At 36.7% G+C, this 21,693-nt stretch overlaps 1 protein-coding gene across 1 annotated transcript; it reads right to left on the reverse strand.

The window, feature by feature from the left end:
- Positions 1-4,996: 4,996 nt before the first annotated feature.
- Positions 4,997-9,578, reverse strand: LOC131615989 (uncharacterized). The gene is made up of 12 exons (XM_058887190.1): positions 9,192-9,578; positions 8,941-9,037; positions 8,760-8,851; positions 8,297-8,450; positions 8,117-8,208; positions 7,679-7,810; positions 7,421-7,582; positions 6,594-6,761; positions 6,319-6,435; positions 6,070-6,177; positions 5,706-5,813; positions 4,997-5,592 (listed from the first exon to the last, which is right to left on the reverse strand). The coding sequence occupies exons 1-12, from the start codon at positions 9,483-9,485 to the stop codon at positions 5,185-5,187; spliced, it is 1,932 nt and encodes a 643-aa protein (XP_058743173.1). The 5' UTR covers positions 9,486-9,578; the 3' UTR covers positions 4,997-5,184.
- Between the last annotated feature and the right edge of the window lie 12,115 nt (positions 9,579-21,693).

The raw sequence follows: 21,693 nt of genomic DNA on the forward strand, positions 1-21,693 counted from the left end.
GTCTGGATCTTCTAGAGCATGATCAACAGAAGTTGGCTCGATCAAAGATACAAGACCTAATTGACAGTCTGCATTGTTCCTAAGGAATGCTCTTGTTCTGATTGGATCATCCTTCTTTCCAAGAATGACATCTTCTGAATGACCAGAGATGAGTCTGGATGATCTTCTGACAGATGGTTCTTCAGAAATGCTTAGATCCTCCAGAGAAGCTGATACTTGATCTTCAGATTCTTTGCTTCTGAGAAGCTCTGCTTCTGATGCGTTGCTTCTTGGCTCAACAACTTCTGATATATCAATATCACAATCTGCAAAATTATCAAACTGCTTTGGTTTTTCAGAACCAAGCTTATCATCAAACCTGATATTGATTGATTCTTCTACAATCAATGTTTCAGTATTGTATACTCTGTAGCCTTTTGAGCGTTCAGAATATCCAAGAAGGAAACATTTTTGTGCTTTGGAATCAAACTTACCAAGATGATCTTTAGTGTTCAGAATAAAGCATACACATCCAAAAGGATGGAAATATGAAATGTTGGGCTTTCTGTTCTTCCACAATTCATAAGGAGTCTTATTTAGAATAGGTCTGATAGAGATTCTATTCTGAATATAGCATGCAGTGTTTATTGCTTCTGCCCAGAAATGCTTAGCCATATTGGTTTCATTGATCATGGTTCTGGCCATTTCTTGCAGAGTCCTATTCTTTCGTTCTACAACCCCATTTTGCTGTGGAGTTCTAGGACAAGAGAAATCATGGGCAATACCATTTTCTTTGAAGAATTCTTCAAAGGATCTGTTCTCAAATTCACCACCATGATCACTTCTGACCTTTATGATTTTACACTCTTTTTCAGATTGAATCTGAATGCAGAAATCAAAGAACACTGAATGAGTCTCATCCTCGTGTTTCAAGAATTTTACCCATGTCCATCGGCTATAATCATCTACGATGACTAATCCATATTTCTTCCCTCTGACAGATGCTGTTTTGACTGGGCCAAACAGATCAATGTGCAAGAGTTCTAATGGCCTTGAGGTAGAAACAACATTCTTGGACTTGAATGCAGGTTTGGAGAACTTGCCCTTTTGACATGCTTCACAAAGAGCATCTGATTTGAATTTCAGATTAGGGAGTCCTCTGACCAGATTCAGTTTGTTAATCTGAGAAATCTTTCTCAAACTAGCATGACCTAATCTTCTGTGCCAGACCCACTGCTCTTCAGAAACAGACATAAGACAAGTCACCTTCTGACTCATAAGATCTTGCAGATCTGTCTTATAGATGTTGTTCTTCCTCTTGCCTGTAAATAGGATTGAGCCATCCTTCTGATTTACAGCCTTGCAAGACTCTTGATTAAAGATTATATCATAACCATTGTCACTCAATTGACTGATAGATAAGAGGTTATGTGTTAATCCTTCTACAAGAAGTACATTAGAAATGGAAGGAGAGTTACCAGACTTTATAGTTCCAGAGCCAATTATCTTGCCCTTCTGATCTCCTCCAAACTTGACTTCTCCTCCAGACTTAAGCACCAGGTCTTGGAACATAGACCTTCTTCCTGTCATGTGTCGTGAGCATCCAGAGTCCAGGTACCATGACATGTTGTGCTTTGTCCTTTTTGCAGTCAAGGATATCTGCAATAGGAATAATCTTATCCTTAGGTACCCACATTTTCTTGGGTCCTTTCTTGTTAGATTTTCTCAAGTTCTGATTGAACTTGGGTTTAACATTGTAAGCAATAGGAGGAACAGCATGATAATTCTTAATGTGAGTTTCATGATATTTCCTAGGTTGTGTCACATGCTTTTTGGTGTGTGTTATGTGAAAGCTTTGAGCATGTGAAGTGTGCCTAATATCATGGGAGTGGCCATACTTGAACTGATCATACAATGGCTTGTATGTGAATTTCATTTCATCAACAGGTTCAAGTTTGTATGGGGTTTCACCCTCAAAACCAATGCCAACTCTTTTGTTTCCAGACACAGCATATATCATAGAAGCTAGCTGACTTCTGCCAATACTTCTAGATAAGAACTTCCTGAAACTTAAATCATATTCTTTCAAAATATGGTTAAGACTAGGAGTGGATTTTTCTGAATCAGAAGGAGATCCAACATTATTGGATAATTTTAAAAGTTTTTCTTTTAATTCAGAATTCTCCAACTCAAGCTTCTTTGTTTCAAATTCAAACAGCTTTTTCAGCTTTTTGTATTTGAGACTAATCTGAGACTTGAGTTCCAGAAGTTCAGTTAGACCGGAAACTAACTCATCTCTAGTAAGTTCAGAAAATACCTCTTCAGAATCTGATTCTGATGTAGATTCTGATCCGTCATCTTCTGTCGCCATCAGCGCACAGTTGGCCTGCTCGTCTTCAGAGTCTGAATCATCTTCTGACTCATCCCAGGTTGCCATAAGACCTTTCTTCTTATGAAACTTCTTCTTGGGATGCTGATGCTGATGGTTCCTTGCAAAAATACAAGGCTAGGTTGGTTGCCAAAGGTTTCCACCAAGAATATGGTTTTGACTACACTGAGACATTCTCTCCAGTGGTAAAACCTACTACCATCAGAGTAATTTTAACACTTGCTATCACCTATAAATGGGATATCCAGCAGATTGACATCAATAGTGCCTTCTTGAATGGAAATCTCCAAGATGAAGTCTATATGGTCCAACCTCCAGGTTTTGTCAGCTCTGAGAAACACCTTGTTTGCAAATCGAATAAGGCACTCTATGGCCTCAAGCAAGCACCTCGTGCTTGGTATGAAAAACTAACTCAAGCATTCATTCATTTTGGCTTTACTACTTCAAAGTGTGATAATTCTCTATTTGTCTACTGCAAACAAGGCATAACCATGTATGCCTTAGTCTATGTTGATGATATTCTGATTACGGGCTCTAATTCTCCTCTGATTCATGATTTAATCAGTAAACTGCATTCTACCTTTGCTCTAAAGAAACTTGGCAGACCTAACTACTTTCTAGGTATTGAGGTCAATTTTTGCAGGAATGGTGCTATGTTGTTAACTCAGTCCAAGTACATCCAGAGTTTACTAGCCAAAGCAAAGATGACTGCAGCAAATGGAGTCCATACCCCTATGCTCAGTACATGTAAACTTAGCAAGCATGGCAGTAACCACATGGCTGATCCACACCTCTATAGGTCCATTGTTGGTGTTCTTCAATATGTCACACTAACGCGTCCTGACATTGCCTACAGTGTTAACAAAGCGTGTCAATTCATGGCTTGCCCTCTTGAGACTCATTGGACTGCAGTTAAAAGACTTCTTCGTTACCTCAGTGGCACCTCTAGGTATGGTCTCTTACTATCTCCATCTGCCTCTTCTTCCAAATTTTCTCTGCGAGCCTATAGTGATTCAGACTGGGCTAGCGATCCCGATGATAGACCATCTACGTCTGGTTCGTGCATATACTTTGGTCCTAATCTTGTAGCATGGAGCTCAAAGAAGCAGTCTCTAGTAGCCAGATCTAGCACAGAGGCTGAATATAGGGCACTTGCACATTCCACATCTGAACTTTTATGGATAGAGTCTCTCCTACAAGAACTCAGAGTTCCATTCCACACTCCGATGCTACTCTGCGACAACCTCAGTGCTGTTATGTTGTCTCACAATCCGGTGCTTCAGCACAAAGCATATTGAGCTTGACATCCACTTTGTTCGTGAACGTGTTGTTGCAGGAAATATGAAAATCCAACATGTCCCAGCAGCTATGCAAATTGCCGACACTCTTACCAAACCATTGGACACGACAACTTTCCAACAGTTGAGGAACAACCTGAAAGTGGTGCCTCTCGATCACCAACCTTCAGTTTGAGGGGGGGTGTTAGAGTATAAGTTTTGCAATGGGCCTTAGGGCCTTAGGCAGTTGTTACAGTTAGGCCCAGTTGCTGCTTTCAGTTAAGCCCATAGCTTTGTTGTAAGATAACTATATAAGCCTGCTTTGTAACCAAAAACCGTTATGATGGAATATACAAAGTAATCACATTCTCCTACTTCATTGAATCAAAGATTCAGAGATGGATATTCATCTCTATTAAGAAGAAAAACATGTTCCAAGAACCCAAAAGATGTTGTGATCTTATGAGATGAATTAATCATTTGTTAATAATAAATAATTACGTGTCAAATAATTATCAAATACCCTAGTTAGATGCAATGGATTATTCAACAATGATCAAATACCATAGTACGAAGCAATTGATTATTCTACAATTATCATAAAAAAGTTTTCGTATGTAAGTCTATGTCAACTTTTGTTAAACCAAATAGACGGCAGAAACCGAAAATGCATATAGACTATTTCTAAGAACTGCATACATATCTCACCCTTGAAAAACACACTTCAACATTACTTGCTGGAGTTTGGTTATGGTGAATAATGAAAGGAATGGAAAAGTTATGTGCATGTTTTCATTTTTTTTTTTTGGAAAACGCACATATCATATGCCTAAAGGGATTTTAGATTAATTTACTATATTCCCTTCGTTTTTTATTATAAGTCGTTTTGGAAAAAAAATTGTATTTAAATACAAGTCGTTTTACACTTTCAATGAATAATTAATCTTATTTTTCCTATTATATCCTTAAATATTTATTATTCTCTCTCCTTTCTATTATATAAATTTATCTTCCACATGTCATTAATGAAGGATAATTTTGTAAAAATCTTCATAATTTCTTATTTTCATACAACAATTATTATTTTTCTTAATCTGTATGAAAAGTCTAAAACGACTTATAATAAAAAACGGAGGGAGTATTAGATTAATTTGTGTTTAAATAATCAAAAAAAAGTATAAGTATGACAGTACTACATTAGGTAGGTTCTAATTTCTTTCTACACACCTCAAGACTTTAGTAATGTGGAGGTTCAATTTCACAATCAATAGAATATCTTTTGCATAAAGACCCTCTCAAATTGTAGTTCTAGAGGATCAAATGACAAGCCCATTCACATTAATTGGGAGGATGATGAGAAAAACATTTCTATAAATGATGTTTTACGGTGACACCCCAAATTCAAAGAACTAAAGTACTTATTATACAACACAATGTTACAGAGAATAAATATGATGGAAACATCAACTGAGTTCAAAAACTTGAAAATGAGTAGCTGAAAAAAAATGATTCAGATTATAGATTAGATTACTGGAAAAGCTACCAACCATTGTAACTTCTCTGAAATCCATTACTATTTGAGTTGCCAAACCTAGAAGCTGAGTGTCCATGATGAAAAGTCCTAGCCGATCCTTCTGAATTATGGGTCCCATGAAGATTTCTTGTAAAAGATTTAGAGCCGAGATTATGACTACTATTAAAAGAATGATTTGGAGTACTATTATTAGTACATGGTGTTACAGGAGACCTCCAATTATCCCTTTTGGAATTGGAAGGAGTGAATTCACTAGGATGGTCTGACATCCAACCACCGTTGTGCTTTGATTTCTTTGGTGTTTTAAAGTCACTTTCTTCAGTATAAGGTTCAGAAGTATATCCCATGTAGTCGTTCTCTTTCTGAGATCGTGGTGTTTCTGTGCTTGAGAATTGATGTTTCCTGTTGCCTACCTGTGGAAGTGAACCCAGAAGACAAGAATTGATTTATTCAGTTACTATAAAAGAAACTGAGGGAAGTTTCAAGTATTAAAGCATTCTAAATCTTTTAGCATTCTAAAAAGCACCTTAACAGAACTTGAGCATTCTCGGGCAAAATGTCCTTCTTCACCACACCTGTAGCATGAACTAGGTGTGGCTGGATCGGTGGTCTCAGGTTGCCATCTTGAACTTGTCTGCATTTATTGATGCATTATTTGTGTTAAATAAAAGATTGTAAGAATAGTTTAGTGCATAGACCAACAATTGTAAAAATAGGAGTTATTTTTAGTACGAGAAAATATGAAAGTAAAGAAAAAGCAACCCAAGCTACCCTCGGAAAGAAAAAGCCATGCATAAATGATGGTCTAGATCAAGGAGGAAAATAACTAACAGAACAGAATAAAAGACAAAATCATTTCAACAATCATATAGACATATCTTGAAAGTCACCTTAACAGAACTTGAGCATTCTCTGGCAAAATGTCCTTTTTCGCCGCATGTATAGCAGGAACTAGACGTGGCACCATCAGTGGCCTCGTTTTTCAACCTTGAACATGCCTGCATCAATTGATCTTCATACTCATGCATACTCAATTTTATTTAAATAATGAGGTATTTACGTGTCCAATACAAAAATTAAAAAAACAAAAAGATGAAATTAATGGAAAAGCAAACCTAACTACTGACAGAAAGACTCACCCAACCAACATGACCCATTTGACCACATCTGTAGCAAGAAAACTCTTTTGGAATAGCCTCTGTTGTATTGACACAGCACAAGTGGCCGAATTCCTTGCAAACATAGCATTGTATTTCCTAATTAAACAAAAGGAAATTTCCTAGTTAAATAAAAGGAAATCAAGTAAACAATCTTATGTACCCATTAATAACCAAGGGAACTCCGCCAAAAACCTTTTGAACATTTTCCTATAAAATAGAAGGTACAGGAAGTAAACAAGATGGATGAGAACAACCTTGAGATCTTCCTCCGGATAATCATTTCTGCAAAAAAGCATATCATGTCCAGAATTCCCACATCTCAAGCATACTGTCAAGCTTTTAGAATAAGAACCACCTGAGTGCTTCTTTGGACAATCTTTAGCTCGGTGACCAACTATCTTGCAGGTAGAGCAATATCGTGCCTGAGGAAAATAAAAGCAATTTATAATTCTAGATATACCGTAAACCATTATAAAACACTTTTAAGAGGTGACAGGCTAACATGACAAAGTATATTATACAGTTGTAATTCATTCCACTTAAATGGGTAAGTTTCATTTATGGACAGTTGGATAATTCATTCCACTATAGTGCCGCGGTGTGACAACACTGGAACAAACTCTAGCCAACTCAGCCCAGTGCATGAATTGCAACAGGATCGGTATCACATAGCCGGGTATGGATCCCCTCCATTTCCTAAAAGAAATGGAAAATTCTATTACTATAGTTTTATGTGTATAAAGTTAAATATTTATTAACTATATGTCACATGTCATAGATATGTGTGTCAATTACACATAAAACTAAGTAATGCATAAAATGGGGAGAGAGAACAATGAAGAGAGGATCCTAACCCCACCTAGCCACCAACACAATCAAATAAACTTTACACCATAGACTCGGCAAATCAATAAAAATGAGCAAACATACTAAATCAGATAGACATTGCACCATAGACACAGTCAACCAATAAAAATGAGCAAACACACAATTCGATCAAACTTAATGCATATAGTCGGTAGCAACAGTATACATTGCTCCGGCAAAAAGAAAAGGGTAGGAGAAGCAACTCCAAACATACCATAGTGCATTTTTTGACATTATGACTCAAACTGCCACATATAAAGCAAGGTTTCTTGCGCTTCGCAGCTGTACAGTTAAAAGTAGCATGGCCTTCTTCGCTGCAGTTAAAGCATGTTCCCCAAACATTATCTGATGGAGGATCAAAATACCTGGGACCACGCTGATGATAAAACAGAAACATATACCCTGTGTAAGTATTGGAGACAGCACAATAGCATTTTCAACATTATATTTCAGAACAAATATTTCAACTCACAAGTAGCTTACGCAGAACAACGTTGTTGCTCGTATCAACCACCTCTGGTTCGGCTACACTGGGCTCCACTTTCTCTAAGTCTTCAATTGTCTCTACAGTTTTCTTTTCTTCTTCTTCTTCAACTATAACAGCCTATAAAAGACAACATGTTTCAAAAAACACAATAAAAAACCTTCTTTAACTAATTTGGGATAAACAGCCATTGTTTCAACGTTAATTGTGTTAAAATCATTAGATTACAAAAAATGTAGCTGGAGTGTATTTCAACCACTAAATCCTTGTATTGTGAAGAGAGTAAATACACTTTCCCATATAAAGGACAACATAGAAAAATAATGATGCATACTGAAAATGCCCAATTTTCCATTGAAAATATGATGGTGAAAATCAATTTATATACGACTAATTTTCAATCAAACGAGTCTTGTAGAAACTAACATTTTCAGTTTGAATCTCGTATTCATGGTCTTTCTTTTTCTTCTTCTTTTGAGTCTTACTCTCCTCGCTATGCAATTTGAAAGTGGTGTTTCCTGTCAATGCATCCAAAACAATACTAGTTAGCATAGCATTTTTGACATAAAGTTTGTGAACAAATAGCACACCTAACAAACAGCTTACGCAAAACATCACTGTCACTCGTATCAACCATGCATGTTTCCACTTTGGTATGCTCCACTTTCTCTGGTGCATTGATTGTCTCTACACCGAGCTTCCCTTTCTCCGGGTCTTCAATTGTCTCTACAGCTTTCTTTTCTTCTTCAACTATAACAGCCTACATAAGATAATACGTTGTTAAAAATAACAACACCTATCTTCTTAAACTATTTTTGAATAAACAGCTATTATTTCAACTTCAGCTGTCTAAAAATCATTAAATTTTAATAAATGCAGTTTGAGTGTGTTTCAACCACATCCATCTAGTGTACTTGTGTTAGAGAGTAAACACAGTTCTTCATAAAAAGGTAAACATAGAAAAAAATGCTGCAGAATGAGAACGCACAACTTTCCATTGAAAATATAAGGGAGAAATCCAACTTATGAGCAACAAATTTTCAATTGAATGAGTCTATTAGAAACTAACATTTACAGTTTGAATCTCAGATTCATGCCTTTTCTTCTTCTTCTTTTTCTGAGTCTTAATCTCTACACTACGCGATTCGGAAGTGGTGTTTCCTGTCAATGCACCCAAAACATCACTGGTCAGCATTAGCATTTTCAACATCAAGTTTCTGAACAAATATTACAGCTCAAGAGCAACTTACTCAAAACACCATTGTCACTCCTATCAACAATGCTTGTTTCCACTTCGGCATTGATAGTCTCTACAGCTTCCCTTTCTTTTTCTTCAGCTTTAACAGTCTGCATAAGCGAAACCAGAATTAATTTTCAAAAAACCACAAACACGGCCCAGATGTCCTTGAACTACTTTTGAATAATAAGTGCTTATCAAATAAGTGTTTATGCATAAAAGTCACACAAACTAAACTGTCAATTAATCAACTAAACCACTTACATTTAAAGCTTCAATATCAGATTCAACCTTCTTCCTTTTCTTCTTCTTAATTTTATGCTTATTCTCCTCACTATGCACCTTTGAAGGGGCAATCAATGTATCTGCATTGAATGCGGCGGGATTTTGGGGATTTGTTGCCCGATTGAGAAGCGCTTTATGGATAATCTCGAGGCTGAGATCCTTGTTTGCTTCTTCATCGTCGTCACTGATAGCGGCGATTGAAGATGTTGAACCAATTGCAGGTTCCTCTTCTTCCAGCTCTATCTTCTTCGCTGGTTTTTTCTTGCCACCCATGTTTTGGTCAATTTCTTTCTCAAACCTAACCCTAATTAGGTTATGGTTCTGCTGCGTTTCAACATTCGGTCTCGTCCTTTCTCGGAATTAACAAAAACAAATTTACAAAAAAATATACAATTATAAATTATAAATTCTACATAAAAGTTTTTCTCGACATGTAATTAAAAATGAAAATTTCTTTGCCAACCTCCCAACTCTCTAGCCCACCTCTGGTGAAAAACCTAAACTACCCCTGACTTCGGAAGTTCATTTCCGAAATGAAAGAAAAAGGTGTTTTCGGAGATGCATCTCCGAAAGCGCCTTTTTTTTGAAAAAATTGTCTTATTTCGGAAGTGCATTTCCGAAAACAGCATTTCGGAAATGAACTTCCGAAATAATGCGCGTTCTGCAGATTTAACAAAACACTCCCCCTCCCCCATTCATTTACTCTAACTCAAATCAAAACACAACCCCTCTTCAAATTTTCTGCCAAAATCAAGTGTAAGATCAAAGAGCATTCCCAAGTCTTCTTCCAAACTCATCATCAAACACTAATTGGTAAGTTCTACATTGTTTTTTCAAGTTTTAGATCTATTTGAATAAACTCTAATAGGGTGTTTAGAAACTGAAAAAATCACATTAAGATAGGTTAGTACTGATATTAGGATGTTTAGTAGGCATAAAAGTAGTTTTGGTTTAGGTTTTTTGGGTCTGCCATTGAAGGTTGCAGAAAAGCTCTGCGCAGGGGTGTTTCGGAAGTTCATTTCCGAAAACACCTCCATCCCAGTTTCGGAAATGAACTTCCGAACTGTATCAGAAGTGCATTTTTTTTTGTTTTTTCATTTGTCTCGCATATTAATCGATTTCGATTGTTTACAGGAACATGTCAGGCACCCAGCCAGCACGCATCAGACAGGGCAGGGAGTCCCAGACTGCGTCGCCTAGACGCGAGCGGGCGGCGGCGCAGCTGGCGTCGACCCAGGGACGGGGCCGGGGACGCACTCTGCACGACGACGTCACCTGGAGGCCGTTCATCGACTACGCTCAGATTGTCCCCTTTGACGGCATTGCACTTTATTCTGGCTGGTTGGCTTGCGGGACCGGCGTCATGGTTCGATATCTCCCTGAGCGGTGCATGCGTCAGTTCGGATTCGTGCAGCGGATACCCAGGTCACCCTTTGAGGCTGCTCCCGACACTGTGACCCGAGTGCAGCTCACTGCCATATGGGAGCATTGGGAGGATCATGTGGTACCGCTGGAGTACCGTCTCACTCGGGTCACCCAGGACTGGCACAGTGAGGAGGGATACGTCACATGGTTCTACCGGGTGTCACATCCTCTTCTGAGACCCGACATTCCCGGCGCTCCTAGGCCAGCACACGAGGAGATCCTGGAGAACCAGCCGGCCGAGGATGATCACGCCATTGATCTCATGCCGATCTGCCAGCGGATATCGATGCTTGGGCGGGACGCGTTGGGTCGGGGTATCGTGGAGCGGGGCGGTCCAGAGGCAGTCGCCGTGATGGAGATGATCGTCACTGATGCGGACCGTGCGGCGACATACAGGCGGCAGAGGAGGTCTCAGGGCGAGAGGTTTAGGCACACCCAGTAGTGGTCGGGTTTATATATTTTTTGTTATCGGATTGTATCTTTAGCCCACTATTTTTATTTTTTTCGGTTTGTATATATTATTTTCATCGGATTAGTATTTTTTTTTGTTTATTTATCATATTAGTATTTTCAGTTTATCTATTGCTTATTTTATTTGGCGTTTACGTTTAATTAAAATGCGAGACTGTTTTAGATAAAACATAAAAAAAAACACAGTTTCTGCATAATTCGGAAATGAACTTCCGAAACCCCCCAAAATCTGAACAAAGGTGTTTTCGGAAGTTCATCTCCGAAGACACCCCCCATGAGGTGTTTTCGGAAGTTCATCTCCGAAGACACCCCTCATGAGGTGTTTTCGGAGATGCACTTCCGAATAAAGGAAATTTTTAAAAAAAAAAAAAGCGCTTCGGAAGTTCATTTCCGAAGCAGGGGTATTTTGGGATTTTCGCTGGAAGTGACCCCCATAGGGAGGTGGGTAAAGAAAAAATCTTAAAAATTATAAGAATATCTCATTACACCCAATAATACTCTTATCCACGTGACGAAATTTCAGTTATGTCACATGTTTCCGTAGATATATATAATCAAAAGTACTTTTTTTAAATAAAATTTGATTTTTTCCATAAATACATCTATGGAAGCATTAAAAACACAGTGACCGTTAGGGAATTTTAAATTAATTCAGTTCAGTGAATCTTCCGTAGATGTATCTACGGAATGTCTTAAGAACAAAATGTTTTGTTGATTTACCTACGGAATCTTCTATTATATTTTCTAATAAACTACATTTCACTCCTAAACTCCAATATTTTTAACTTCAATCTCTCTTTGATCTGGTAGCCCGAGTCTCATCAAGAACCGTGTGATGCTCAAAGTCTACAAAGACCTCATCTATCTGCCGACGGGTAACGACGGTAGGAGCGGAGACAGAAGGGTGACGAGGTATCGTCTGACAGTAGCCGAACTGCCATATGACGCGCTCTGGACGATAACGAACACTGATGGCGAACTGGCGACCAACCATCCAAAATATAGGGCAACGTCATCCCACTCAACCGTCTTACGGTGAACAGCATAACAGTCGTGTCGAATGTCCTCTACAGCCATGCGGTCAAGAGAGTGCCTGTAAGGATCCAGATAGGGTGGCAAAACGGGTTTGGCCCGCAGGGAAAGTCTGTTTTATCTACACTTTTTTGCGGGGGCAGGACAAGGTTTTAGGCCCGCTCTCTTTTAATGTGTTCGCCCCACCTCATTTTTTTGCGGGCATGAGCTTTTCCATACAATTTTTAGGCCTAAAAAGTTCAATGCCCATAGGCTTTTCCCGCCCCACCCTCACTTTTTTGCGGGGTGGGGCAAGGTTTTAGACACGCACTCTCAAATATGCCCTGCCCCGCCCATTTTTTCACGGGCTTTTGAGGGGCAGACCTAAACGGGGGCGGACATGCCTGTTTGCCACCCCTAGATCCGATACTTGGTTCTCTCTATAAAGAATGAAGGCACTAGCACTCGGCATGGCCTTAGTGTGGCTAGGTACCTCTCCCCAGCCAATGATCATGGGGAAGTGTTGTAATATCGAACCTTGGAAGAAAAATACGGGGATCAAACATTATCACAAATATATAATGAACAACTTTGAGAAAAAAGTAGAATAATATAGGATTGTTACCACTAAGAAATTTTACCTTTTCGTTCCATACATATCTAGCTGTATGATCTGCATACCTTATCAATAGGAATAAATCAGAAGGACCCCTTAGGTAGCCCATAGATGCCTCATGCGCCTCTACTTCCTCGTGCAACGGGTGAACACCATCAAGAGGTGACACGGGAGATCCAACATCGGTCGGAGGTGGCAGAGGAGTAAAAGTAATGATTTGGCAATGTTTACGGGGCGGAAGGCGTCTGTAAGGAAGGCGTTTGTAACAAAAGGGTGACAAAGACTGAGTTTTGGATGGGCTGGATTGATACAAGTGGAAGGGTGAAATACAACCTAATTGATTTAAAGAGTGATGAAGATGTGAAGGCCATGTGGAAATTATTTCGCCGTAGGATAACTAAAGGTCCGGTCGAGTTGGACGCGCAGATTCGAAGATATGTGGACGATATAATTAAGTGTCTGAAACGTCTAGGGTCATCCGTTAGTGTATAGGTTTTCATGTTTCGGAGTACTGTTTATGTTTGTTGTTTGTCATCTGATGTTTGTTAACTAGGTTTGTTTGTTATTAATGTTATTTTATTTTCTTTACCTAATCGAAACATGTACTAGCAAAAAAAGATTATCCAATAAAAAAGATGTCTGTCCAAAATATACATATAATACAACCATAAAAAAATAAATCTACACAGGCCCTCCACGGGCAACATCAACCAACCTAGCTAAAATAGTATGAACCTCACCATCAGGGTTCACCAAACCCATAAGCCTATCTAAGTGAACGGCGATAAACTGTAGGCGGCTGTCCTAGTCACTTGGGGGTGGTGGAGGCGGTGGTGGTAGATCGGACGAATCCCTGGTACCTGACGGCCCTGGAACATCAAATCTTATGGAAGGTGGTATGACCCTAGGGTGAGACACACTGTGGAACCACTCTAGGTATCCATCCTTGCACAGTCGCACTGCCCAGGTTGTTGAACCTTAACGGTTGTATCAATGATCCCGCAAGGGGAGCTGATGATGTGACTCTGAGTCCATCGATCAATGCCACAAGTTGGAGCCTTTGGGACCGGATGTGGGATGCACTATATATAACCATACTTGCGTAGACACTTCTCAGGCAAGTGTCTAGCCACATGGCACTCCCATCTGACATACCCTGGATATAAAGTAGACACGTCAAAAGGACGACGAGGGCGGTGAGCTGTATACGGTGTCTAGATGACATCATCCAAGGTCAAAGCATTCAACCTCCGCCTATACTCCATCAACCCTCCTATAATGTCATGTTTGACCTTCCACCTATTCGCACATGGGTCAGTAGCCGCAACATACTGATCTTCCGCTCATATATGTGAGGGAAGTGCTCGTAGATCCAACACTGCGTAAATAAAAACCATCAAGTAAATACACCCAAATAATTAAACACATTACCATCTAATAAATTATAATATACTTGTAACAAGCTCATATAACCAACAAGTTGTTTGGTGTCAGGACGAGATGCAACATAAAGCGCCGTGTACAGCATCGTCAATGCTGCCACTCCCTAAACCCAACATGGGGTGTCAAGGGCGCTAAATAGAGAAAGGTATCGAACGTCTATATAAACTCTAGACTTGTTTGCAAAGAGATTACATGTCATTGGATGTAGCATGTACGCCCTAGCGGTAACAAAGTACCTCTATGCATCCACAAGCTCCTGACAAGTAGTCCTCAACCAAGACATCCTAAGGTGAAAGCCCCGAGTCTCGCCAAACTCGGGTAGCACATCCAATTCATCTACCTCAAAAGCATCCATAACCATGCGCACCGCCGTCGACTGGTCCCAATAAACTGGTGTAAAAAACCTACCAGCAATCAGAATATGAAAGGGGCATTCTCATCATCTAAAGTCACTATCATCTCCCCAAATGGAAGATGGAAGGATGATGATTCCGGGTGCCATCTCTCAGCAAAAGTTGATAATAGGGAGGCGTTCAACATCATCAAGGAGCATTCGTCAAAGTCCATCAGATGGAAATCCTTATATATCCTCCTCACCCGCTCAAGCATCCGACTCTCGGGGAAGTTCTTCAACTTCGACCTGTGAGAAGCAACCTTCAACACTGGACGATCCTGTAACAAAAGAATACAATTAAAACAAATTAGTATACATTAAATCGTGTAATCAACACGAAAATTAAGCATTTAAATGAGACCAATATTACATACCTCGCCCTGTCGTATCCTATAAGCGACATGGTCACCGTATCCAGTTAACACATACTTGTCAGAAGGTCCTCCGGGAAAACCTCCATCAGTGAGTATTGATGGTACGTAGATGTACGAGTGGTGGTGTATGCATCCTCAATTACCTACTCCTGAACCACCTGATCCTGAACCACCGGCTCCTTAACTATCTGCTCCTGAACCACCTAAACCACCGGCTCATGAAAATGTCACCTCTCTGCAAATGCCAGTAGCATCTCATTATGTATTATGTGGTACCCAATCTCACACAGGTCCTTCATCCCAGAAGCTGCAAGGACATTTTGGAACCACGACCAGGTAGGTTGCATAAAAGAGGCAATCTTTCGGTATGTTTGTAGAACTTATGGGGATCCATATCCTGAAATTTTCTAAAGAAAACACTATTAGTAACAAGCAAAGTTATAGATAATTAATCAGAAACTGAGGAAAAAAAGTAATAAGTAATAAGTCAAAGAAATTTTACCTATCCGTCCCAGTTATGTCTGGCTGAATGATTAGTATACCCTGTCAACAAGGATAAACCTGAAGGACCCCCTAAGTAGCCCACAGGCTTCTCGTGCGCATCAGCCTCCTCGTGCAGCTCAAAAGGTGGCACTGGAGATCCAACATCGGCCGGAGGTGGCACAGGAGTATAAGAAGTGTCTCGACGATGATTGCAGGAGGAGGGCGTCTGTGAGGAACCCTCACCATCATCCTGAGGCCTTCGGGATGAGGTAGTAGATGTGGAAGGCCCCTTAGCTAGGGCGGATTTATTAGGTACCTCTGCTCCAACAGATGTATCAGGTGCATATGTTGGAACGCAAATCCATTAGTCACCTGTGGCAGCATCTGCATTCGTGCTACATCGCACAAAGGTCTGTTGTGCAGTCCTTCCAGATATAATGCAGTATGGATGGTCGACCATAATGTTTGCATTGCATTACAAATAAAACTGAGTAAGATACAGTTTAGTTATTAAAAAGAAAGGGAAAAAACAAATTTACTTTTGTAGATGCAAAAACAGAACTCTTCCGTATATGTATCTACGAAACAAACTAAGATTTCAAAAAATATGGTTTGTTCCGTAGGTGCATCAACAGAACTAACTAACGTTACATTTGTTTCGTAGATGAACCTACAAAAACATTATGAAACTCCAAGGACGCAACAACGGCGTCTGTCACTGTTCTAGAGTCTTAAAAACTCATTTTGGGGCTTGATCGTCCGTTTTACACATCTAAAAATACTTACACTGTCTCTAAACTATGTTTCTAAAACTATCTAATCGTTTCTACACCTAAAAATTGAATTCTAACTCTATTACAGGAAAACTCGAAAGTAACTCGAAAAGTCGAAAACTTACCGATTAGATTGAGTTTTGAAGGAGACAGAGTGTGTTAATGTGGATGTTCCTTTACGAACTCGTGAGAAAACAACGAAGTTTGGTGGAACTTTGATTTTAGAGGTTTAGAGAGATTGAGATAGTAGAAGTTGGAATGAGAAGAATGAGGGAGGAGGAGAGTCTGATGCGAGTTTAACATCAAATTCTTCCGTAGATGCATAACTTGAAGAATTCCATTGATGCATTTACGGAACAAAACGACTTTAAAACAAAAAAAAATGTGCTTCCGGAGGTACATCTACGGAAGCAAATGATATTTTTAACAACGCGCATGGTGCATAAGAGACTCAAAGGGTGGGGTTAGAGATTCTCTCAAATAATCAAACTTATATTTTTTACTAAAAGAAGTTCATGATATACTTTTAGAAATATAAATGTTCATCCAATATAAATTTATTAGTAAATAATATGCATTTAAGTACAATTTTTTGTAATATAAATAACAATTAGGTGCTCCTAGTTAAATATATAATTCCTTCTATAAATTAGATAAGTCTTTCATTGACTAATAACGGTTAATTCAAAACTTTTTATATTAGAGTTGACTAATCGATCTATTATATATTTTTAAATGAAAATCTCATATATTAAACAGAAAGACTAGACCGGTGATAATCTATTTATGTAGTCAAAATTGAATTTATATATTTTAAATTTTAATAAATGCAAATAGTTGGTTAAAATAGTGTTTTTATTTAATTTTTTAAATAGTGCTTTATATTTATAGAAATTGAGTAATAATTGTTAAAATAAAATAAAATATTAAAAATGTGTAATTTAAAAATGTTTGAAAATTAAATTAAATTCTTAAGTATTATTATTGTCGTTAATATAATTTATTATTATATTATATTATTATATTATATTATTATATAATTAAACTATGCATATATTATAAGAAAATTGAAACAATTTTTTAGAATCCATTAAGAGATACTTACAACAAATGGAAGATTATAAATGAGAATAATTCTTTGTGGTATGAGGTTTTGAAGGCCCGATACGGCGATTTATCCATGAAGGTTCTATGCGATGGTAATTCTCTCACTCGGAATTCTTCATCGTTTTGGTCGCGGGATATCTTAAAGGTTGGTTTCCCTTCCTCTTTTTCTTCTCCATCTCCCTCATCTACTTCTTCTCCGGATCCTTTGTTAGCAAATTGTAGTTTCAAAGTGGGAAATAGTTTCACCATACAGTTTTGGGAGGTCCGCTGGTTAAACAATTGTGTTTTGATGGAGACTTTTTCGAATCTTTTTCGATTACTTCTTTGAAAAAAGTATCGGTGGCGGCCATGGGTGGGTGGTGTGAGGGGATTTGAAAATGGGGTGATTTAGGCATTCTGGAGACGGGGGCGCATGAGCCCGTTATTCTTATGGAGTACATGGCTTTGCGTGATCTTTTGGAGTCTTTTGGGGGATTATATCAACGGAAGGATGCTGTTGATTGTTCTCTCGACTTGGAGAAGGGATTTGCGGTGTTGTCGTGTTATTCCCGTTATGCTCAATTGCGCATCTCTTTTGGTCCTTGTAATAGGCACGATGATGCTTTGGAGTTGATTTGGAAGATGGAGGTTCCTTTTAGGATTAAAAGCTTCGGTTGAAGACTTTTTGTGAATAAGCTTCCCACTAAGGATCAATTGGTGTATAGAGGTATTAACATTGTGTTTATTATGATTTGCATTTGGAAGATAGATACCACATCTTCTTCAATTGCATTGTGGTTAAATTCGTTTGGAATGAAATTGCTAAGTGGGTGGATTTTCCGGGTTGGAACACGGAGGAATGTATCCCGTTTTTTATGGAATGGCATTTGATGGGTCGTGGTAAAAGAATTAAGGGTTAATACCTATTTTCCCCCCTGCCATATAGGCGACATTTGAAAAACCCCCCTGCAAAAAAAAAAATTGCAAGAATTTCCCTAACATTTCAAGATTCTCTCATTTTAAACCTTCGTCAGATCCAGTCACCAAAAAAGGGTGACATGGCATGTATTTTTTTTATTTTTTATTTTTTTTAATGATGTGGATATCCACGTAGCTTTTTATTTTATTTATTTTTTAATTTAAATGCCACATGTACTTAATATTATTGTTATTTTTGGTTAATACATGAAAATATGTTAAAAATATGTTGGAGCTGGGAGTTGAACCCACACCCCTAGCCATATTGGTGCAGCGCCTAACCACTAGCTTGAGAGCTTCAAGTTGTAACTTAGTTGCGTTTAACTATTGTTATAGTATACAACTAAATATTTGCATTTAATTAATAATTATATACAACTAATTAAATACAATTTAATGTAACTTTTTTAATATATATTTTATATAGTATTTACGATAGATTTTTTAATACTATGGTTTATATATTATAATTTATATGTTTTACATACTATATTTTACGTTTTATATTTACAACAATATTTTTTTTGCAACAATATTTTTTTTAAATTATAATTAGTTAATATGTATTAATATAATTAGTTTAGTTTATTTTTAATTTATTTAAATAGCTACAGTATTGGTTTTGTAATTTAACTAAATATGTATTAATAACGTTAACCATTAACTAATAATTATTAATTTAAATATTAACTATTAACTAATATATTACTTTATAATATAAATATATATAACCGTAAATATTATTATTTATTTTATATATATATATATATATATATATATATATATAGTATATAAAACGTAAATATTATTATTTATTATATATATATTATTTTATATATATATATATATTATTATTATTTAGCGTAAATATATTATTATTATATATTATACGTAAATATAGTATATATATATATATATATATATATATATATATATATATATAATATATATATTATATATATATTATAATTAATTAAATTTAAAGATTAATATATATATATTAATCTTTAAATTTAATTAATTATAATAAATGTACTATTAATGTATTTTATTTTTAGGTAATTTTAGATTTGTAGTAAATTGAAATAACTTTTAATCAAGTACTTCAGCTCCAGTGATAAAGGAGATCCTGCAAAGGATTTTAAAACACAACCGTTACAAAAGAATTTTGTGTGACAAAAGAATTTTGTGTGACAATTTTATATTTTAAAAACTAAAGAAGTATTTTCATTTTTAAATATATAAATTTTAATTACTTTTTTTTTTGTTAAAAAATTGTGGAAGAACTTGAATAATATAAGATAGGAGTTTAAAAGATGGATTGAAGTATTTTTCTCCTCAGCTCTTTGATTTATATAGCTTTATAATTAAATTTATTTATCTTTTACCATTTATAAAATTTGTGATTTTCCTATTTTAATTTCACATTTATACTTATTTTGTTTTTTAATTATTAATATGATGTTCTAAATAAATGATATTTTTGTATTTAATAATTTTATCTAAATCTATTTTAAACCGTTAAATAATATTATAAAAGATCAAAATAATTAACTTATATTTTAAATTACAAATGGAACTTATGTCAAAATTATTTATATCAATATATTTCTAAACTATAAGTGTTTTTAAAATATTTTTTTTACTTAGAAAATATTTAACCCGTGCCTCGCACGGGTCTAAGTACTAGTATATATATATATATAGTTGTATATAATTAGTAATTAAATGCAAATATTTAGTTGATACTATAAGAACAATTAAATGTAAATATGTAACAACTTGAATCATCCAGTCTAGTGGCCAGGCGCTGCACACCTTAAGTGGAAGGGTGTGAGTTCAACTCCCACCTCTAACATATTTTTAACATGTTTTCTTATATTAAACAAAAATAAAAATAAGATTTAGTACATGTGGCATTTAAAATTAACAAATAAATAAAATAAAAAGCCACCTGGGCATCCACATCATTAAAAAAATAAATAAATTAAAAAAAGTACATGCCACATCAGCTTTTTTGCTGACTGGATTTGACGAAGGTTTAAAATGAGAGAATCTTAAAATGTTAGGGAAATTCTTGCAACTTTTTTTTTTGCAGGGGGGTTTTTCAAATGTCGCCTATATGGCAGGGGGTAAAATAGGTATTAACCCAAAAATTAAAGAAGGCAAATTGAGGGTGTTTTGGTTAGCCACTTCTTTGATTATTTGCTTGACAAGAAATGGTTTTTGCTTTAGGAATGAGGTTTGGAATGTTAATAACATGAATTGGAATATCAAGATTTTGATATGGCGATGGTCTTTTTTTGGAGATATTGCTCATTCCAATTATAGTTTTTACGATTTTATTAAAGACCCGTTGTCTTTTATGTTGTAAATTTAATTAGTTTGTAATATCGTTTTTTGGCGGTTTTGATCTGCATTCTGTGTAACAAGGTTGGTGAACCCTCAATTCTCCTTTTAATTAAATTCTTGCTTACACAAAAAAAAAAAAAAAGATACTTACAACAAATCACCACTTGTCAACAAAAACTAATATACTTTCTTTGGTTAAAGTAAAAAAATAAAGCTAGGTCAATATTTACAATTATGTCATTAATAAAAATTGATGGTTTTTTAGTTTTAAAAACAAGGGTTAAATGCAATTCACCCCCTGCCATTAGGGCGAGATTTGGTTTTGCCCCCCTGAATTTTTTTTTTTGATACGCCCCTCATAAAACCAAAACATCAATTTTACCACACCCTATTACCACATATGCTGACTGTGTAATTAATTAAGGCACTTGTGTTATTTTTTTTGTGCTGACTAGATAATAAATGCAATTCACCACAATTTTAATTCATTTATTTCATTTTCATTTTCATTTTTCACGTAACTCTCTTTCTCCTTTCTTTTCTCTCTGGTCTTTCTCCAACAACAGCAGCATTCATAACAACAATAAAACCCAGAAATTGCAACATTGATCAAACCCAATGAACCCTAAATTCCCAGGAAAAAAAACCCCAATCGACCATGACTGAAAGAGTGTCGAAGAGAAGGCTCAGAAAGCTGGTTAACATCCTCCAACAACACCTTCCGCTTAAAATACAAATTGATGCCTTAGGTTACCTCCTTCAGATTCTCCAGAGAGGGGAAAAGAATCCCCTGAATTACTCTAAAAACCCTGCCACCACCATTCATTCACTGCCAACACAACTTCAGTATCCACCATTTCTCTTTTCTTTTTAGATCTAACACAAAAAATGCAAACTCATCTCATACTCACTCCTCTCTTCTTCTACTTCTTCTTAACTCTCTCAACCTCCATCTTAGCCCATGACCAATCTCAACCCCAAGATCTAGTCCGTTCCTCCTGCCTCCACGCCAGATACCCAAAGCTATGTCTCCGAACACTCTCCACCTACACCGGCCCTGCCAAAAGTCCACTAG

This window comes from Vicia villosa, linkage group LG7 (genome assembly GCF_029867415.1).
Source record: "Vicia villosa cultivar HV-30 ecotype Madison, WI linkage group LG7, Vvil1.0, whole genome shotgun sequence".
Classification (NCBI taxonomy): Eukaryota; Viridiplantae; Streptophyta; class Magnoliopsida; order Fabales; family Fabaceae; genus Vicia; species Vicia villosa.

Excerpts from the sequence above, each read along its gene's own strand:
- LOC131615989 (XM_058887190.1), bottom strand. The coding sequence starts at position 9,485 with ATGGGTGGCAAGAAAAAACCAGCGAAGAAGATAGAGCTGGAAGAAGAG. Across the intron at positions 6,436-6,593 it reads ATCCGGAGGAAGATCTCAAG|GAAATACAATGCTATGTTTG; the intron begins GTTGTTCTCATC and ends TTGTTTAATTAG. Across the intron at positions 6,178-6,318 it reads AAATGGGTCATGTTGGTTGG|GCATGTTCAAGGTTGAAAAA; the intron begins GTGAGTCTTTCT and ends CAATTGATGCAG.